The 18214-nt window shown below is 52.9% G+C and overlaps 1 protein-coding gene across 1 annotated transcript; it reads left to right on the top strand.

The window, feature by feature from the left end:
• The first annotated feature begins 4778 nt into the window (after positions 1 to 4778).
• On the top strand, positions 4779 to 17699 carry APOL2 (apolipoprotein L2). Its single transcript, XM_042990875.1, has 5 exons — positions 4779 to 5090; positions 11612 to 11654; positions 11838 to 11944; positions 12875 to 12995; positions 16566 to 17699. The coding sequence occupies exons 4-5, from the start codon at positions 12883 to 12885 to the stop codon at positions 17422 to 17424; spliced, it is 972 nt and encodes a 323-aa protein (XP_042846809.1). The 5' UTR covers positions 4779 to 5090; positions 11612 to 11654; positions 11838 to 11944; positions 12875 to 12882; the 3' UTR covers positions 17425 to 17699.
• Positions 17700 to 18214: the final 515 nt, after the last annotated feature.

Genomic DNA, 18214 nt, shown 5'->3' with positions numbered 1-18214 from the left:
GAGAGAGAGAGAGAGAGAATCCCAAGCAGGCTCTGCACCATCAACACAGAACCCGATGCAGGGCTCGAACTCCTAAACCATGAGATCATCACCTGAGCCAAAACCAAGAATCAGATTCCCAACCCACTGAACCACCCAGGTGCCCCTGTCCTTTTTTTTTTTTTTTAATTAATTAATTAAAAATCTTAATTCCTGGGGCATCTGGGTGGCTCAGTAAGCGTCCGACTTCAGCTCAGGTCATGATCTCGCGGTTCGTGAGTTCGAGCCCCGCGTCGGGCTCTGTGCTGACAGCTCGGAGCCTGGAGCCTGCTTCGGATTCTGTGTCTCCCCCTCTCTCTGCCCCTCCCCTGCTCATGCTCTGTCTCTATCTGCATAAACACAGCTAGATAAGGACCTGTCTCCCTCACCAGAGGCTTCTTTGTCTTAGAAATCTTAGGTGGCCCCTCGGGTGTCTCCCTCTCTCTCTGCCCCTGCCCTGCTCACACTCTGTCTCTATATTTCAAGAAGTGAGTAAATATTTAAAATATATATATTCAAAAAAAAGAAATCTTAGTTGAATTCGATAACTGACCATTTAGGTCTCTTGTTTTGTTTTGTTTTGTTTTGTTTTGTTTTGTTTCTCCCAAGCTTTCTATTCACCAATAAAGAGTGAGCCCACGGGGTGCCTGGGTGGCTCAGTCGGTTGAGTGTTTGACTCTTGATTTCGGCTCAGCTCATGATCTCAGGGTCGTGGGACCGAGCCGCACATTGGCTCTGTGCTGACAGCGTGGAGCCTGCTTGGGATTCTCTCTCTCTGCCCCCCTCTCTCTGCTCTCCTTCCCCACTCGCCCCACGCATGCAGGCGCACGCTCTCGAAATAAACATTAAAAGAAAAGAGGAAGCCCTCAAAACCCTAGGCCCCCACCCTCAGCCCCAGTAAAAGCAGAAGCCCAGGCCCTTGTACACGCGCTTTCTCTACCCGTGAACTTGCTGCGTGATCCCAAATGTGCTGATCAAGTTCCTGGTCCGGTAAGTAATAAACCCGTATTTTTTTTTCAGTTTCTTGCTGGTCGTTGCTGCGGGCCACCTTGCAGTCCTAATGAGAACCAAAAGGCTGTCCCGACCACAGCATTGGTTATCAGGCCGAGACCAGACACAAAACACCCATCGGTCCACACAGCTCTTTTCATCCTGTAGAACCGAAACATTGCCCCCTCAAACGCCCGCTCCCCACAACCCCCTCCATAGCCCCTGGCCCCCACCCGCCGCCCGCCCACCGTCTACTTTTTGTCTTTATGAATGTGACCAAGTTCCGCATGTACGCGCAATCGTGCAGTATCTTTCTCTTTCGTGACTGGCCTGTTCCCGGAGCATAATGCCCTCAAGGTTCAATCCATGTCGCAGCAGGTGTCCGGCTTTCCTTGCTTTTTAAGGCTGAATAATATCCCACCGTGTGGGTGGACCGTGTTTTTCTCACCCGTCCATCCTTGGATATTCCGCTATTTGGATATTGTAATGCTGCTCTGAACACGGGAATACAAATAGCTCTTGGAGACTTCTCTTTCTGTTATTTTGTGTGTATACCCCCAAGCAGAAGTGCGGGGTCGTGTGGTAATTTTTTTTGCCAGATGGTCACCTATATGTAAATTTTTGAGGAACCGCCATACTGTTTTCCACAGCAGGGAGGAAGCATAAGGCAGGCTGAGTACAAGCCAGCACCCACCCCCGCCCCCAGATGGGATCTGTGTGATATTCCTCGGACACTCCTGGCTACCCAAGAACAAAGGAAAGGGGTTTAAGTGCTTGCCATGTGGGAAACTAAGGCAAGTGAAAAATTAACTTCCCTACTGCCTACAGCCCATTGCCAAGTCCTGGAAACCAGCAGAGTGACCTCCCTCTAGGAGCTCAGCTCCCTTGATGATGACACTTTGCTGGGGGCAAAAGAGAACCTTGGCTTAACATTGTCCCAGCCTCAAGGGTCCTGTAAGTCTACTTCTTTATGTCAACTGCCCCAGGATATATATTGGCAATCACGCTCCAAGCTTATGCCCCCCCATATGCATCTGAGGGGGGTCTCATGACTGAGGTTTTATTAAATGGTGATAAATGGTGTTTCCCTAGCAACAGCTAGCCCCTCAAGGTCCTGGAAACCTGGCTTCCAAAATTCCTTAGAAACATACTCTATCCCTGACCCCCTCCCAACCTGAGGGTATATAATGAGTTACCCTTCACAACCCCAGTGCAGCTCTTTCTGCCCAAGGGTCCTGCCCCCATGCTTTAATAAAGTCACCTTTTTGCAAAGACGTCTTCAAGAAGTTTTTCTTTTCCGTCTCCTGACTGCTGGGGGTAGAGGTTGGTTCTCGCCCCCCCCCCCCCCAACACACACACACACACACACACACACACACCTGGGAAATGTCTGGTGATGTGGCTCTCACAGCCCATCCCCACACCCACCATGGCTTACTCATCCTGTTTGGGGACCTGCTGAACTTGAAGCTGCTTCCTCTGGGCTGAAGTTTATTTGCAACACCCTGAGAACTTTCCGACTTGAAATCATTCATCTACATTGATTACGCAATTACCTGTTTTCAGCTGGAATCCAAAAGCTGCTTTATTCACTCTGAGAATGCGTCCAATTCTCTTAAACCTCATACACACATTAACATTAACCACACATCTACCTGCCTTGGCTTCAACATACAATTATTAAGACAATGCTTTTGAGTTTGTTGTCTATAATTAAAAAAAAAAATTCTTTTAGCGTTTATTTCTGAGAGAGAGAGAGAGAGACAGAGAGAGCAAGCAGAAGAGGGGCAGACAGAGAGGGAGACACAGCATCGGAAGCAGCCTCCAGGCTCCGAGCTGTCAGCACGGGGCCCGACGCGGGGCTCGAACCCACGAACCACGAGATCACGACCTGAGCCGAAGTCAGCCGCTTAATGGACTGAGCCACCCAGGCACCCTGAATTGTCATCTTCATACTTTGTTGTAAGCCTTCCTGAACTTGACAGTTGCTACTCGGCGCCCGATTTTACCACCGATGTGAGCAAAGGCAAATAGCATTTGTCCACTGCGTGGTCCTAACGGCCTTGCAATGTGTGACCCAGACCCGTGGCCCCCTTCCACGTCCCCCGAGTGACCGGGTGCCATCAGCATGGATGCATTCACCATGCTCTGAAATCCTAAGATGTCTGTCTCTGCCAGCCACCCTATGACTCCAGATGTCCCCATTGTCACATGCCCAGTTTACAGCTCCCCACTCCCCACCCCCCTGCCACTGTCCCTAGAGAAAGGGAGAACCAGGAGGTGGGGTCCCTGCTCTGAAACATACGAGTCAAGTGCTCGCTTCGGCAGCAGGTACACTGAAACATACAAGTCATAACGTCCAGCATGGCTGAACCGAGCCCGCCTCCCCACGGGATGGAGAGACTGCGTGGGGGTGCTAGCTGTGTGCCCGCCTGCTGACTCCCCCAGCCTCCACCAGATGATGCTGGGGGACACCTCCCTCAGCAATGTCAGGGTCCCTTTCCCACTGAGTTGGGATTGTCTTCACAGTGGGCTGAAACTGCTTGCTGACCAACGATTTTGCCCCAACCCCCCCTCCCCGTCGCCCCCACTCTGGAACTGGAGTCATCCTGAGTGACTCTTCTTGTGATCTTGGGGGTCAAGTTGAGCCCTATTTTATAGTCGCTAGATCTCTAGGGTCCCCAAGTGGGGGGGGGGGGCTCAGCGCATGTCCCTGGAGTCACAAGATGCCTAATCCTCACTTGACGTGTCTGCAACCCCAGCCTGGTTGGTGGAGTCCATCCGTGTCGGGAATCCATTCTGCGTCCCCAGTAGATAATCAGGCCGCGGGTGTATGGATAGTTCATTGAATTCTGTACCTCACAGTGGTTTTTATCTGGCCGTCAAGCGGAAGAATCAGGAGGAAGGGGAATTACAGGAAAAATGACCAAAAGATCACGAAACAAGCAGAGGTGGACAAAACATAACTCGAAGCAAGAGTCAAGGGTCGAAGTGACAAAGTGCCTTTGAGCTTGGCTCCCTCCCCCCCGCCCTGCCCTGAGCTGCTGCACGAAAGCCACCCCCTCTCCCCTCAGCCGCGTTTCCTCATCTGCAAACTCACACCCGTCCCGGGCCCACCGTCCAGCCCCGTGTCCATGCGTCCCCCCGGAACCACACAAGGGAGGAAGCCTAGCTTCCTGCTTTCCATTTCCATTTCTTGACACTCGCCTTCCTGGACAAGTCCTGCGTTTAGAAAGAGGTCTCTGGTCAAGCAGAACTAAGCAGAGGTTAGAAAACAGCAGCCTGGCCTCAGCCCTGTCCTGCAAACAGCACCGGCCGCCAAGGACCGGCCTCCTCGGGCACTGGGGCTGTCCCTGCTGATTAGATCCAAAGAGGAGACACGGACACCGTGGTGGGGTGGCATGCGTGCCGCGGGTTTAGACTCCTCCCCCCCGGTGCCACGGGAGTACGGTAGGGGACAGCGGACTCTGCCTGCGTGGAGGCTGGAGGGCTTCTCAGAGGAGGTGATGCTAGATTCGGGCTTTGAAGTATAGGCCTGATTTTTCCAGGTGGTAGAAGCAGGTGATCTTGGCGAAGGATCTGCCAACCCAAGAGGCCACGCGGGGATGGCATTGAAGGAGTCGCAAAACGGCAAATATGCAGCGAGCATCCGGGTATGTCTGGCGTCGTCCTAAGTGCGGGCGATAGGAAGGTGGATAATGCCAGAAGGGAGGTGGGTGGGGAGGAGAGGAGGGGCCTGGGAACAGACCCCCGTGGGGGCGGGGGCGAGGGGTCGTTGGCTGAGGGTTCCTCGGTCCCTCAGCGGCAGGTTTTCCTTCCAGAAGCCCAAGGCAGGAAGGGCTGGGGCCAGAAGGACCTGGAACGTCAGATCTGAGGTTCCTACTTGAGGGGGTGGGACGGGCCCTGTGCTTGTGTGTGTCCATCCTGGGTACTCGGCTCTGAAGTGGAGACTTTCAGTTTCCCTTTCAGTCCCATATATATTTGGGCCCGGAGTTGTGTGTTAATTACACACACCGCAGGTGACTGGGTCCACACGGCTAAAGAAAAGCCCGATGGTGTTCAGCTCAGAAGATGATTCCTTGGTAAGTGTGGAGGGTGGGAACCCCTGCCCCTCTACTCACCCTCCAAACAGCTCTTGAAGGAAGAGGGATCCTAGCTCGGATTTCTAGCCCAAGGTCGTGCCCCAAAGAGCGGCATAGCCAGGATTTGAAGCCGGGTTTGTCTGACTTCTCCCCCTCCACCCCCGTGCCCCGAAACAGGGGGCACTGCTCATCCCAGGTTCCAGACTGCCTGCGACCTGAGCAGACCCCAGGAGGGAGGTGGATATCGGGGAGGGGGGAGGTGTGGGGAGTGGGCGGGGGTGCTCATCCCTTTGGGGAATTTGGAGGAAGCAGAGGAGGTGAAGGAGGGCAGGTGAGTGGGAGCCTCTCCCTGCGGTGACCTGACTGGCAAAGCATTTCTTCTGAGATGCAAACGATCAAGGACTCAAGGTCGTGTCACCCACAGTGTCTCTGAGCCACCTGCTCGGTGCCAGGCTCTTCGGGGAAACTGAGGGCCAGAAAGGGAGCTTCTGGCCCAGGGTGCCTGGACCGGGAGACAGAGCAGGACGTCCGGGCTTCCCCCGCTGCCCCGCGCCGGGCCCTCTGTTCCGCGTGCTGTGGGGCAGTAAGAGAAGAGGCAGGCGTGGGTGCCCCTGTCAGCAAGAAGGGAGGCGGTGCCGGGGTGACAAGGGCCACATTGTGATACGGTCCCACCTTTGTACTCTTAAAACACCAAGCTGGGGACTCCTGGGGATGACTGTGGGGGCGTGAACTTACCCCTGTGTGTTCACACAGGCCGAGTCAGACCTAGTATATGGTCGTTAAAATCTCATTTCTCCCCAAACATCTGGTGTTCCCTTCCACCCTGCCCACCGGGAGCCGTGTGACCCTGGGCGAGTCCCTTCCCCTGGCGACTGTTTGTTCACATCTTTTAAAAAATTGACTTCAGTGTTTTCATGTTGATTTGGAGGATCTCTTGCGTATCATGCCTGCCCGCTCTTGTCTGTTCTCAGCATCCATCAGTCGTGTCTCCTAAGGTGTCCTGTGCAATTTTCCTTTTTTTTTTTTTTTTTGATGTTTATTTACTTTGAGAAAGTCAGAGACCGTGTGGCGCTCAGGGGAGGGGCAGAGAGAGAGAGAGAGAGAGAGAGAGGGGGAAAGAGAGGATTCTAAGCAGGTTCCTTGTTGTCAGTGCAGAGCCCGATGTGGGGCTCGATCCCATGAACAGTGAGATCATGACTGAACTGAAACCAAGAGTGGGACGCTTAACAAACTGAGCCACCCAAGCGCCCCTGCAATTTTTAATTTTTAGCAGGTCAAATAGCTGTACCTTTCCCTTTATGGTCTGGGATTTCCATCTTGATTAGAAAAGTTAGCCCCAACTCAACATCATTATTGTTTTGTTTAACATTTCTTCCGGGATATTTGTAGCTTTTTCTTTCTAGCTTACGTATAGGTTCTGTTGGGACTGACCGATTGATTTTTAAAGAGGTTATTTTTTTTAAGTAATCTCTATGCCCAACGTGGGGCTTGCACTCACAAGCCCGAGAGCAAGAGTCGCACGCTTGTCACTGAGCCAGCCAGGCGTCCCATTGTTGGGGTTGATTGATTGAGTTTGTACAAGCTTTTTGGTTTTTTCCTTCTCTTCCTCCTACTCCCAGATGTTACTTCTCTCCCCCTTCCCCCTCCTATCCCTCTTCCTCTTCCTCCTCCCCCCCCCTTCCTCCCACTCCTTCTCTTTCTTCAGAACGTCTTTAATGGCTGCCACTGCAATCCAAAGGAACACGGCTTTTTTTGTGTGATTTCCAAGGAGCAGTAAGGAAGCGGCCTCCACCCTTCCCCCCAATGGGCAGCAGTTAGTGAACAAAATTGGGCTAAGGCTGGAGGGAGCTGGGCCCGACATCCACACCTGGCCTGGCCACCCTGGGGGGAGGGGAGGCTTTGGAAGGCGCTTCTGGGTCTCAGGCATCGGGACACCCATGTTTTTCTGCAGTTTCCTCTTCCCCTGTCTCATATAAAAATATTATGGCTGGAGTACGAGACACACACGAAGAAGTGAATGGAAACTCTCAGAAATCTGAGAGGCCTGTCAAAAGCGCACTAAATCAATAGGGTAATTTGTATCAAACCTGAGGCACAGTCTTATTTGTTCTCTGCCAGAAAGAGCTTCTCCTCAAGATAGACAAGAAAAACAAGGAAAATTACTCAGCGGTGAATGAAACTGGGGTGTGCCGTGGCTCCTACACCCCAGATCTTAGCCTGGCTGTGCCCTGGAGCCCCCGGGCAGAATAGGAAACGCGGCAGGGAACAGACAGGGCCTCTGCGTGCTCAGAGTGGAGGAAACAGAAGGCTGGAGAAAATACAGAGAACCACGGAGAGGACAGAGCACAGGCAAGGAGAGCCTAGAGAGTAACGGGGCAGGGCGGGGGAGAAGCAGGCAGAGGAGGGAGCCTTTGAGCGGGGCATCTAAGCACAGATCAACGTTTACAAGTTAAGGAGGGTGGGGAAGGGCTTTCCAGGGGGAGGGAGCAGCCTGAGCACAGGTGTGGAGGCTGAGGTTAATCAGAAGCAAGGAGCAGAACATTGGACCTGCTTGGGCAGTAGAGCAAACGACTGTTGATCTCGGGGTTGTGAGTTCGAGGTCCACGTTGGACGTGGAGTCTACGTAAAATAAAAATTTTAAAAGAGAAAGGGAAAAAAAAAAAAAAAGAAGCAAGGAAGCTCGGGGTCCGTGAGGGTGCCTGGACCAAGGCAACGAGGAAGACAGGAGGAGCAGCGACAGGGGGATGGGGCGCCAGGCTAAGGAGTTTGAACCTGGGGCTGTCTTCACCTCCCCTTTCCCTACCCGAGGAGGATATCCCGCAGCCACTTGCAGGGAGATGCTTTGGTGAGAACCTCTGCCCTACCGCATCTGGAGAGCTTAGAGCTGGTGAGGATGGGAGGGCTCCCAGTCTGGGCCACGTCGTCGCACGGGACAGGCCCCTCTCTTCTCCTCCTCCCAACAACCTGGCCGGGAACTGACCAGTCAGCAGGCTAGTGAGGACCCCCCCCCCCCCCCCCCCGCCACGTACGAACCAAGCAGGAGGGAGCAACGTCCAGGATCAAAACCCAGCAGACACCCCAGACAAGGGTCAGGGCCAGGCCAAGAAGAGCACAGGACGGAAAGGATGAGCCCGAGGGTGCAGACACATCTGCAAACGTTTGGTGTCATCCAGGGTCTGGTTCTGTCTATCCACGCAGTTCTCCTGGTCTCTGGTGCTCATGCTTCATGATGTCACTTGGCGGCCTGGGTTCCCAGGGTCATGCAGCATTCAAAGCAGAAGGAGGAGAAGGCGGCCAGCTAGATCTCCTCTCCCGCCTGTCCCTTGCAGCAGGAAGGCCCCAGGCCCCCCTTAAGCCGACTTCCCCTTGTGTCTTGTTTTGGCCAAGGCCGGGCCGGACAGTCGCCCGTCGCTGCAGAGGCGCCCAGAAAACACATACCTGGTGTCCAGGCCCCAACATGAGAGGCAGCAGGGTGGAGGGGGAGGCAGGTGGCCTGGGAGGAGGTGGAGGTGCATGGGAACTGGCGGGCTGGAAAGCAGCAGAGGCCGCGAGCATTGCTTTGTCGTTAACATCAAGGCTGAGAGCAAAGATCAGTAGCTAGAAATGGATCAGTGTCAGCAAATGACCAGGGCAGCAGTGGTTTGGACGGAGGAAGATACCTGCTGGGAGCCGGCCGCACCCTTGCTGGGCCTGCCTTGATCCCCTGACAGCTGCCTGTGTGCGTTCTTTCCTCCTCGGTAGAACCCATGATACCCACCGTGTAGGTCCACACCCTTACCTTCCATGCCCTTCAGGCTGAAGTCGCCAGGCACACTCCTGTGGTTGAGGAAGAGGGCGTTAGAACTGATTCTAGGATCTGGGCTTTGAGGGAGGCTCTTAAGGAAACAGGGCCGCTCTAGATGGGGTGCTGTGCTGCCGAAAGGGGGGTCATTTCTATCAATGGGTGTCTCAGTAATCTTATCTAGCCCAGGAGAGGACAGAGGGCGATGCCTGGCTCAGTCGATTAAGCTTAAGCGTCTGACTCTTTTTTTTTTTTTTTTAATTTACATCCAAGTTAGTTAGCATCTAGTGCAACAATGATTTCAGGAGTCGATTCCTTAGGGCCCCCTTCCTCATGGAGCCCCTCCCTCCTCCCACAACCCCTCCAGGAACCCTCAGTTTGTTCTCCATATTTATGAGTCTCTTCTGTTTTGTCCCCCTCCCTGTTTTTATATTATTTTTGCTTCCCTTCCCTTATGTTCATCTGTTCTGTGTCTTGAAGTCCTCATGAGTGAAGTCATATGATATTTGTCTTTCTCTGACTAATTTCGCTTAGCATAATACCCCCCAGTTCCATCCACGTAGTTGCAAATGGCAAGATTTCATTCTTTCAGATTGCCAAGTAATACCCCATTGTCTATATATGCCACATCTTCTTTATCCATTCATCCATCGATGGACATTTGGGCTCTTTCCAGACTTTGGCTATTGTCGATAGTGCTGCTATAAACATGGGGGTGCATGTGTCCCTTCGGAACAGCACACCTGTGTCCCTTGGATAAATGCCTAGTAGTGCGATTGCTGGGTCGTAGGGTAGTTCTATCTTTAGTTTTTTGATGAACCTCCATACTGTTTTCCAGAGTGGCTGCACCAACTTGCACTCCTACCAACAGGGCAAAAGAGATCCTCTTTCTCTGCATCCTCGCCAACATCTGTTGTTGCCTGAGTTGTTGACTTTTAGCCATTCTGACAGGTGTGAGGTGGTATCTCATTGTGGTTGTGATTTGTATTTCCCTGATGAGGAGTGACGTTGAGCATTTTTTCCTGTGTCGGTTGGCCATCAGGATGTCTTCTTTGGAGAAGTGTCTATTCATGTCTTTTGCCCATTTCTTCACTGGATTATTTGGTTTTTGCGTGTTGAGTTTGATAAGTTCTTTACAGATTTTGGATACTCACCCTTTATCTGATATGTCGTTTGCAAATATCTTCTCCCATTCCATCGGTTGCCTTTTAGTTAAGCATCTGACTCTTGATTTCAGCTCAGGCCATGATGAATCTCATGGTTTATGAGACCCAGTCCCATGTTGGACTCTATGCTGAAACAAAAATGCATAAAAAAAAAAAGGGAGAGAACAGAACAAGGACACAACTTGCTAAAGAAGTAACAGTCATTCTTTTTAGCCAAGGGAGGGAATATTACCTGGAGGGAGTGCCAGGCTAGCCAGCCAATGTCAGGGCCTCTTGTGGTTTTCTTTCTCAGTCCCTTATCACAATCATATAATAAATAGAAGGGGGAAAATGCTCATAGGTATATATGCATTTTTTAAGTTTATTTATTTTGAGAGAGAAAGCTCTAATGGCAGAGGGGCAGAGAGGAGGGATCAAGAGAGAGAATCCTAAGCGGGCCGCACACTGTCAGTGCGGAGCCTGACGCGGGGCTCGAACTCATGAACCATGATCATGACCTGAGCCGAGATCAAGAGTCAGATGCTTAACTGACTGAGCCATGCAGGTGCCTCCTGGCCTTTCCTTCCTGAGCCGAAGTCAGCTGCTCAACCAGCTGACTGAGCCACCCAGATGCCCCCAAAATGCCCATATATATTAAGACTCCCTTTCTTATTAATTATAACTACCTTTTTTCACCTTTATAGCTACCTTTTTTTCGTATATTTTGTCTCATTTGCCCTCATTTGAATATTATTAGGAACTCATGGCTTTTCACTGACTCAGCCTGGCCCAATTAAACATGATCATAATGATCATTATCTATTATTATTATTATTAGATGTAATTTGTTGGGACTTCCCCATGGGTGCCCTGTTGAGCACGGCCCTGAACCTCCCCGAAATCATCCTTGCCCCCTGGAGTGTGGACATTGCAGACCCGTGGAATCCAGGAATTCAGTTTTCCCCCAAGGAGTCTTACTACCTTTGAGTAAGAAACACCCATGGGTGCCTATGTGAGTGGGTGACATATTGCTAGGAAATATATCTGTTGAAGGTTAGAGTTCACTCTATTCTAGTTTAACTCATGTTATCATCCCACTTTTTTTTTTAACGTTTTATTTATTTTTGAAAGAGAGAGAGATAAAGAGAGAGCACATGCATGTGAGTGGGGGAGGGGCAGAGAGAGAGGGAGACACAGAATCCGAAGCAAGGCTCCAGGCTCAGAGCCGTCAGCACAGAGCCCGATGCGGGGCTTGAACCCACAGACCGCGAGATCATGACCTGAGCCGAAGTCGGACGCTCAACCGACTGAGCCACCCAGGAGCCCCAAACCTTCAAATAAGATGGCAACCCCAAGAGCACCCACCTCATGGAGTGTGTGTGACTAATCAGTGAGGGAACCATAAGGAGCCCTGCCCCTCCTAGATACTTGATCCACATTAGCTATCGTCAGTTAATAAACACAGATGTGCCTGACCTCGAGTAACTTCTAGAACATTCCGTCCCATCTTTTCTTCTGTGTTTGGTTTTATTGCCTCTATAGCTTCTCAGATGGCAGTCTCCCTCTCTGATTGTCTTCTCCTTGTGCCCCAACAGGACAGCAGGACTGTGACCTGGCTTGGGAACAAGCTGGAGTGAGGTGAGTAACCTTCCTTAAATAGCAGCCAGTAGAGGCCAGGAGACAGACAGACATATCAGGTTAAGTCCATTTTGGCATTTGTGACCTTCCCAGAGGGAACCACCGGGGATCTGGCCCCTTGCTGCTCCCTGTGGTCACCGCTGGCTCACACTTGACCGCACAATTTGTTCTCTCTTTCTCAAGGGTGAAGCGACCCTTCCTTCCGACCGGGACGCAGACGCAAGCTGGGGGGAAAAGTCTGAGATCCCACTGCTGGCACCATACCCAAGAAGCCCGTGGGCTCTGCCCAGGTAGTCACCTTCCAGATGATTCCCGGAATTGGGGGAGTGCCTCCAGCTGAGTTAACCCACAGCGGAATCAGTCCCTTGAAGGGGACTGATGAGTGTCCTGGGCCCTTCAAGAGGGACCAAGGGGGAGCCCCCACCCTTAGTCCGGGAGTCCATAGGGGCCCCTCCCTCCTGTCCTCTTCTCAGAGTCATGGCAAAGGTGCTCACTTCCTCCCTCCCCCTGCCGCCCATCCAATGACCCAGAAGTGAGGCCGGGACAGCCCACAGGAGGTGGGGGACAGCAGGGGGGAAGGAGAGAAGGAAGGAGTCCTGAACTAGTCACCTTGGAGGCTTCTCCTGCCCTCTTGACCTGTCCAGCCCGGCTGGGGACGACTGTGGGGCTTTACCAAGCCATTCCCTCCAGCTCTCGCCCTGCGGCCGGCCTGACTGCTGGTCCGCGAGGGACGGTGGGCCACTGAACTGGACCCCAGGGTGGCCTTGGCCACCTCCCACCTGTGTGACCCAGGGTGCCTTGCCTAACCTCACCTGTAAAATGAGAATATTCCCTTCTGTTGTTGTAACGATCAAATATAATGTGTGTATGTGGTCTGGGCCGGGACCTGCCACACGGTATGCTGGCCCTGAGTCTCGTTGCTGTCCCCTCTACACGGACCCTGTCAGCTCCAGGTGGAAACCTCCCCTCCCCCAGCACCCCCAGGCTGCCACCTGCCCGTGTGTCAGGAATAAGCCCCCGACATATCAGATGTGAAAGCTGAGGTGAGGCCTGAGGGTATTCACCTCAATACCCCTGCCTAGGCCGGCTCGCAGTGAATACACAGATTTAGTGTTGTGGGTTCCCTCCAGCTAAGCCCCGGTTTCCTCGCTCCCTTAGCGAAGCAGGAAGAAGAAAAAACAAAACAACTCTTCACTTTTTTCTTTTTTTTCCCCATCCAGAGAGCGATATGGAGGATATCATTGAGTATTTCCAGGACTCAGTGAGCTGGGATGACCTACATCTCCTGCTGACTGACCATGAAGCCTGGGAGAGCTTCATGGCTGAGGCCAACTTGTCCAGGTAACCCCCGGGGATGCCCCAAGGGGGTCCCCAGATCTCCGCGTGGCAGTATCCTCGGGCTGGGGTTGAGTGTGCTCCTTCTCAATAATCCGTGAGGAGTATGTCTCCCATGGCATTCGCTGGCAGGGAATGGCCTCGGGTTGAGAAGAGATGAGACCTGCAGAGGGCAAGTTAGGTGACCTTGGGCCTGAGCCTAAAGCAGACCTATCTCTGCCTTGGTTTCTTCATCTGTTCAATTTTATCGGGGAGAAACCAAGATAATGTACGTAAAGGGCTTGGCATCGTCACCGACACATAGTAGGTGCTCAGTCAATGTTAACTTTTTATTTTTTTTAAGCTTGTTTATTTTGAGAGAGAGACAGAGACAGCACAACTGGGGAAGGGGCAGAGAAAAAGAGGGAGAGAGAGAGAGAGAGGGAGAGAGGGAGAATCCCAAGCAGGCTCCACATTGTCAGCCCAGAGCCCGACTCAGGGCTCGAACTCATGAACCATGAAATCATGACCTGAGCCGAAATCAAGAGTTGGACACTCAACCGACCGAGCCACCCAGGGGCCTCAATGTTAACTTTTTAGAAGATTGCCACGAAGAGACAGGGGCCAAGGGTCTTCTTCCTGGAGATGAGGGACCAGTCCGAAGAACGCTGACGTAGCAGTCTGTGCCCCTGGGCATTTGGACTAAAGCCTTCCCTCCCCATCTAAGGAGTTGTATGAATACTGCAGGATCCTGCTGGCCCACGAGGTGGAAAGACTGGAGTGGAGTTGGACCAAGCTGTGTTGGATCCAGACTCTATCTCTGTCCAGCCCTGTGTTTCTGGGTGTGTAGTCTATTAGTCATTTGTTCAATGTAAACAGTAACTCAACCTGATAAGATTATGGCGAAGGCCTTAGCATGAACTGCAAGGTCAAAGGTGGGGGCCCAAGGGCAATCGTCTTGTCCGAAGGCCGGGATGGACAAGAGGATGTCTAGGTTGGAGGACTAGGTAAACTTGGGCAGCAAGGCTAGGACTGAGTGAAGCTCTCGGCACAAAACTCGAGGTCCTGGGAGAGGGAGAGGGGACATTTGTTCCCTTCCTTCTTTAATCTCCTCACCACTAGGCATGCAGGGCCATGGCGGGGAGGGGTGTTGTCTCCTCCATACTTTGCCTGGGAGCTGGGGGGGTCTTGACCACCATTTGGAAGCCTCTCCTCTTCTTACAAATTTTTTTTAATGTTTACTTTTGAGAGACAGAGTGACAGCATGAGCAGGGGAGGGGCAGAGAGAGAGGGGGACACAGAATCCGAAGCAAGCTCCAGGCTCCGAGCTGTCGGCACAGAGCCCGACGTGGGGCTCGAACTCATGAACCGCGAGATCATGACCTGAGCCGAAGTCGGATGCCTGCCCGACTCAGCCACCCAGGTGCCCCTATCCTCTTCTACGTAGAGCAGCCCCAGACCAGTGGGAGCCAATGTGACTCTGTGACAACTAGTGGCATCACAGGGGGCAGCTGCTAATTCTGTACTCAATTCTGGGGAGACGCACAAGTCCCCACCAGAGGGGAAAGTACTTCTTCCACCAGCTTGTCCAAATGCGGTCTTTTCAGGCTTAGGGTTTCACACAGATGGCTCTCCAAGTCTCTCGTATCTTTAAGCAATTTCATAAAAGTTGCACATAGCGTTGGTGTGCATGCCGACGAAGCTGTCACCAGCTAAGGTGTGAGGCTGATGACACCTGAGAGGTTGGGGGTGCTGGGTGGTGGGTCGGGAGTCAACGACGTGAACTGGAAGAGTCTGGGGGGGAACCAGGGTAACGGACGTCCTGCTTCTCAGTCAGTTGGGGCAGTCACTGGGCCGTGGTCCTGAAACCGCCGTGAGGTTGGATGATTCCCTGAAAGTGTTCACAGAGCGCACTGAGAGCTGTCACACTCAGTCACGCTGTCTTCCAGGCAAGGATGCAGATGGCCACGGGGAGAGACGCATGGGGAAGGGTCTGGGAGGGTTTCAGATGCGAAGCTTCCGTTGTCCTCCTCCGGACGCGTGACCGTCCTGAGTTCAATCTGTGACAGTGCAAATGGAGCATGGCCCACCAGGGAAGCTCACACTGTGAGACAAAACACTTTGACGTTGATTAAAAAGACGACTTAATTCAGGGCTGTGGCCATAGAAGGGAGATCAGGCTCTGCTCCGGATACAGAGCTGGGGATTTATAGCCGAGGAGCGGGGCGGGGGCGGCGGATGAGAAATCACTAAGAGAAGAAGGTGGACGACGCTTGCTAAACTGACCCAGCAGGGTTCTTGCTGAAGGCAGGTCAAGAGCTTCCACATCAGGGACGCCCGGGTGGCTCAGTCGGGAAAGCGTCCGACTCTTGATTTCAGCTCAGGTCACGATCTCGCGGTTCGCGAGATCGAGCCCCGTGCTGGGCTCTGCACTGACAGCGAGGCGCCCGCTTGAGATTCTCTCTCTCTCTTCCTCTGTCTCTTGCCCTCCTCTGCTTGTGCTCTCTCTCACACTCAAAGTAAATAAATAAACTTAAAAGAAAAAAGAGCTTCCACATCAAAGGTGGGATTCGATCAGATATCAAAGGTGATCCGTTATCAAGAGTGGGAAGATTCTCATTAAACTGACCTAACAGGGTTCTTGCGAAGCCCGGGCACTATAGGCTGTCACGGACAGGACACAGAAGGCCAAGGTCGACAGGCTACACAGGCACTGCACCTAGTCAAAAAGAGGGCCTAGAAGATCAAGGAGAGAGTCTTTTAGAGTTTTATGGGGGCCCAATGACATTCGCTGCATGGCTGACCTGTCTGTCATCTCCAGCCCCTCCTTGAGGTCACACCCATGCCTTTAGTTTCTAGTGCCTCCGTAGGTCAGAACCCATAGCACATGACCCAAAGCCCCCATCGTACGTCGCGATGTCAGGCCAAAGGCCCAGGCAAAGGAAGACAGTCCTATCCTTCTAGGACCCTTACCATTCCAGGCAGGGGCCTAGAGGTCACTTCCCAGTAGCCAAGGGCAGAGGGCAGACCTCTCTGTGGGTAAGGTTCATCCTTCCGTACACACTAAGCTTCTCCGAACGAAGGTTTTTCTGCTCCAGTGCCACTTCCCTTTGTTCATCTACAAACACTGTGGCGCTGAGAGTGTTGACCTGCCCTTGAGCGAGAAGCCATCTTTCCTGAATACCTACCAGTTGGGGCGCCCGGGCGGCTCCGTCGGTTGAGCGTCTGACTCTTGATTTGGGCTCAGGTCGTGATCTCAACGGCCCAGACCCTCCTTGGGATTCTTTCTTTCCCTCTCTCTCTGCTCCTCCTTCCCCCCACCCGCCCCTCGAAGTAAATAAATAAATACCCTTAAAAACACGCCTCCCACTTAGAGCATCTGAAGAGGAGCACGTATTCTTTCCCTGGCTGAGTATGTGTTACGGAGCACGAGCAAGGTACAGAACGTGTGTCACATGGCAAGAAAGATTCTTCGCATCTGTCAAACTCTTGTCCATTTGATTTGTAGTGCACGTTCTGCGGCCGATGCGGGAAAGATCGAATCAAGCCCACTTGACAGCTAAGCTTTTCCTAATCGCTTGACCTTCACCTTTCCAGGGAGGAGGCAGATGTGCTATACGCAGGTCTGTGTGAGCTGGAGGCAGACCTGTGCATGGAGGGCAGAGAGAGGATCCAGAGAGACCACCTGGAGGAGAGGTTTTTGAACGAGTATCCCCGGTTGAAACGGGAGCTTAAGGGGCAAATACAAAAGCTCCACAAGCTGGCGGACAAGGTTGACAAGGTACACAGGGGCTGCACCATCTCCAACATCATGGCCGGATCCACCAGCGTGGCGTCTCGGGTCCTGACCATCCTGGGCCTGGGTCTGGCACCTGTGACATCAGGGATCAGTCTGTCACTCTTTGCAACGGGGGTGGCGCTGGGAACAGCATCTGCTGTGACCACTGTGTCCAGCAGCATTGTGGAGCACTTGAGCACGTTGTCCGCGGAAGCCAAAGCCCGTCGCCTGGCATCAGCTGGCGATAACAGAGGGGAGACCATTGCAAAGGCTCGGTGTCAGAACACACTCCGAATGTTTTCCGTAACAAACAGCTTCGTGCGAGTCCTGCGAAACATTGGAAAGAATGTTCGTGCCATCAGGCTGGCCAAAGCCGGTCCTCACCTAGCAGCCTGTGCCAAGAGGTTCATGACAGCTGGGAGAGTCTCAGTTCGAAGTGACAAGCGAGTGAAGAAAGTTTTTGGAGGCACTGTTCTGGCAATGATCAGAGGAGCCCGGATCATGGATGTGGCCACCGTGAGCACCTCCCTTCTGGTGGATGTGGCCAACCTTGTGGAAGAATCAAAACACCTGCATCAGGGGGCAAAGGCAGAGTCGGCTGAAAGGCTGAGACAGCAGGCCCAGTTGCTAGAGAGCAAGTTGAAGGAGCTCAACCGGATGTATGAAAGTCTAAAGTAGGGCCCGGCCCGTGACCTCCGAGCAGGGCAGGGAGCAGGGTCATGTGCGGGACAAAGGCATGGAGGTACCTCATGAGAGGGGAAGAGGGGGCCAAATAAAGTTTTTGAGGGGCGCTTGGGTGGCTCAGTCAGTTACGCATCTGACTCTTGGTTTCAGCCCAGGTCACCATCTCACAGTCCGCGGGTTCGATCCCTGACAGTGCGTTGGGGCTCCTCAATGACAGCGGAGGCTGCTTGGGATTCTCTCTCTCTCTCTCTCTCTCCCTCTCTCTGCCCCTGCCCTGCTCACTCTCTCTCTCTCTCTCAAAATAAATAAATAAACTTAAAAAAAATTAAAAAATTTTTGGAATGTGGTGTAAAGGAGCTTGGCATTTCTGTAGCTGCACACGGCGGGGGGGGGGGGAGGGATTAATGCCAATGACAGGGGCGTCAAAGAGAAGGAAGGCAGGCGGAAGCTGGAAGAAGGAGGGAGGGGGCTAGAGAGTGAGGGGGATGGACCAAAGAGGACACGGAGGACATGGCTCAAGAGAGATGTGGAGGAACAAGCCGTGGGAAGGCCAGGAATACTACAGTTAGAATTGTTGGCGTATGGAGAAGTGCCTCTCTGTTGACCCTCCCCATGGTTTGAGGGACATGCCAGCGAGGGCGGACTCCCCCCTTGCTGAGGGGACTCCAGCCCTACCTTTCCTGTCTCGACCCACCTTCATCTTCCAGCAGGCTCACCTTAGGTAGACGGCGACTTCCTCGTGACGGTTGGTGGCCGCGACAAGGATGCTGGCCGCAGTGCTGGC

This window comes from Panthera tigris, chromosome B4 (genome assembly GCF_018350195.1).
Source record: "Panthera tigris isolate Pti1 chromosome B4, P.tigris_Pti1_mat1.1, whole genome shotgun sequence".
Lineage (NCBI taxonomy): Eukaryota > Metazoa > Chordata > Mammalia > Carnivora > Felidae > Panthera > Panthera tigris.
This window is presented reverse-complemented; position numbering and strand designations above follow the sequence as displayed.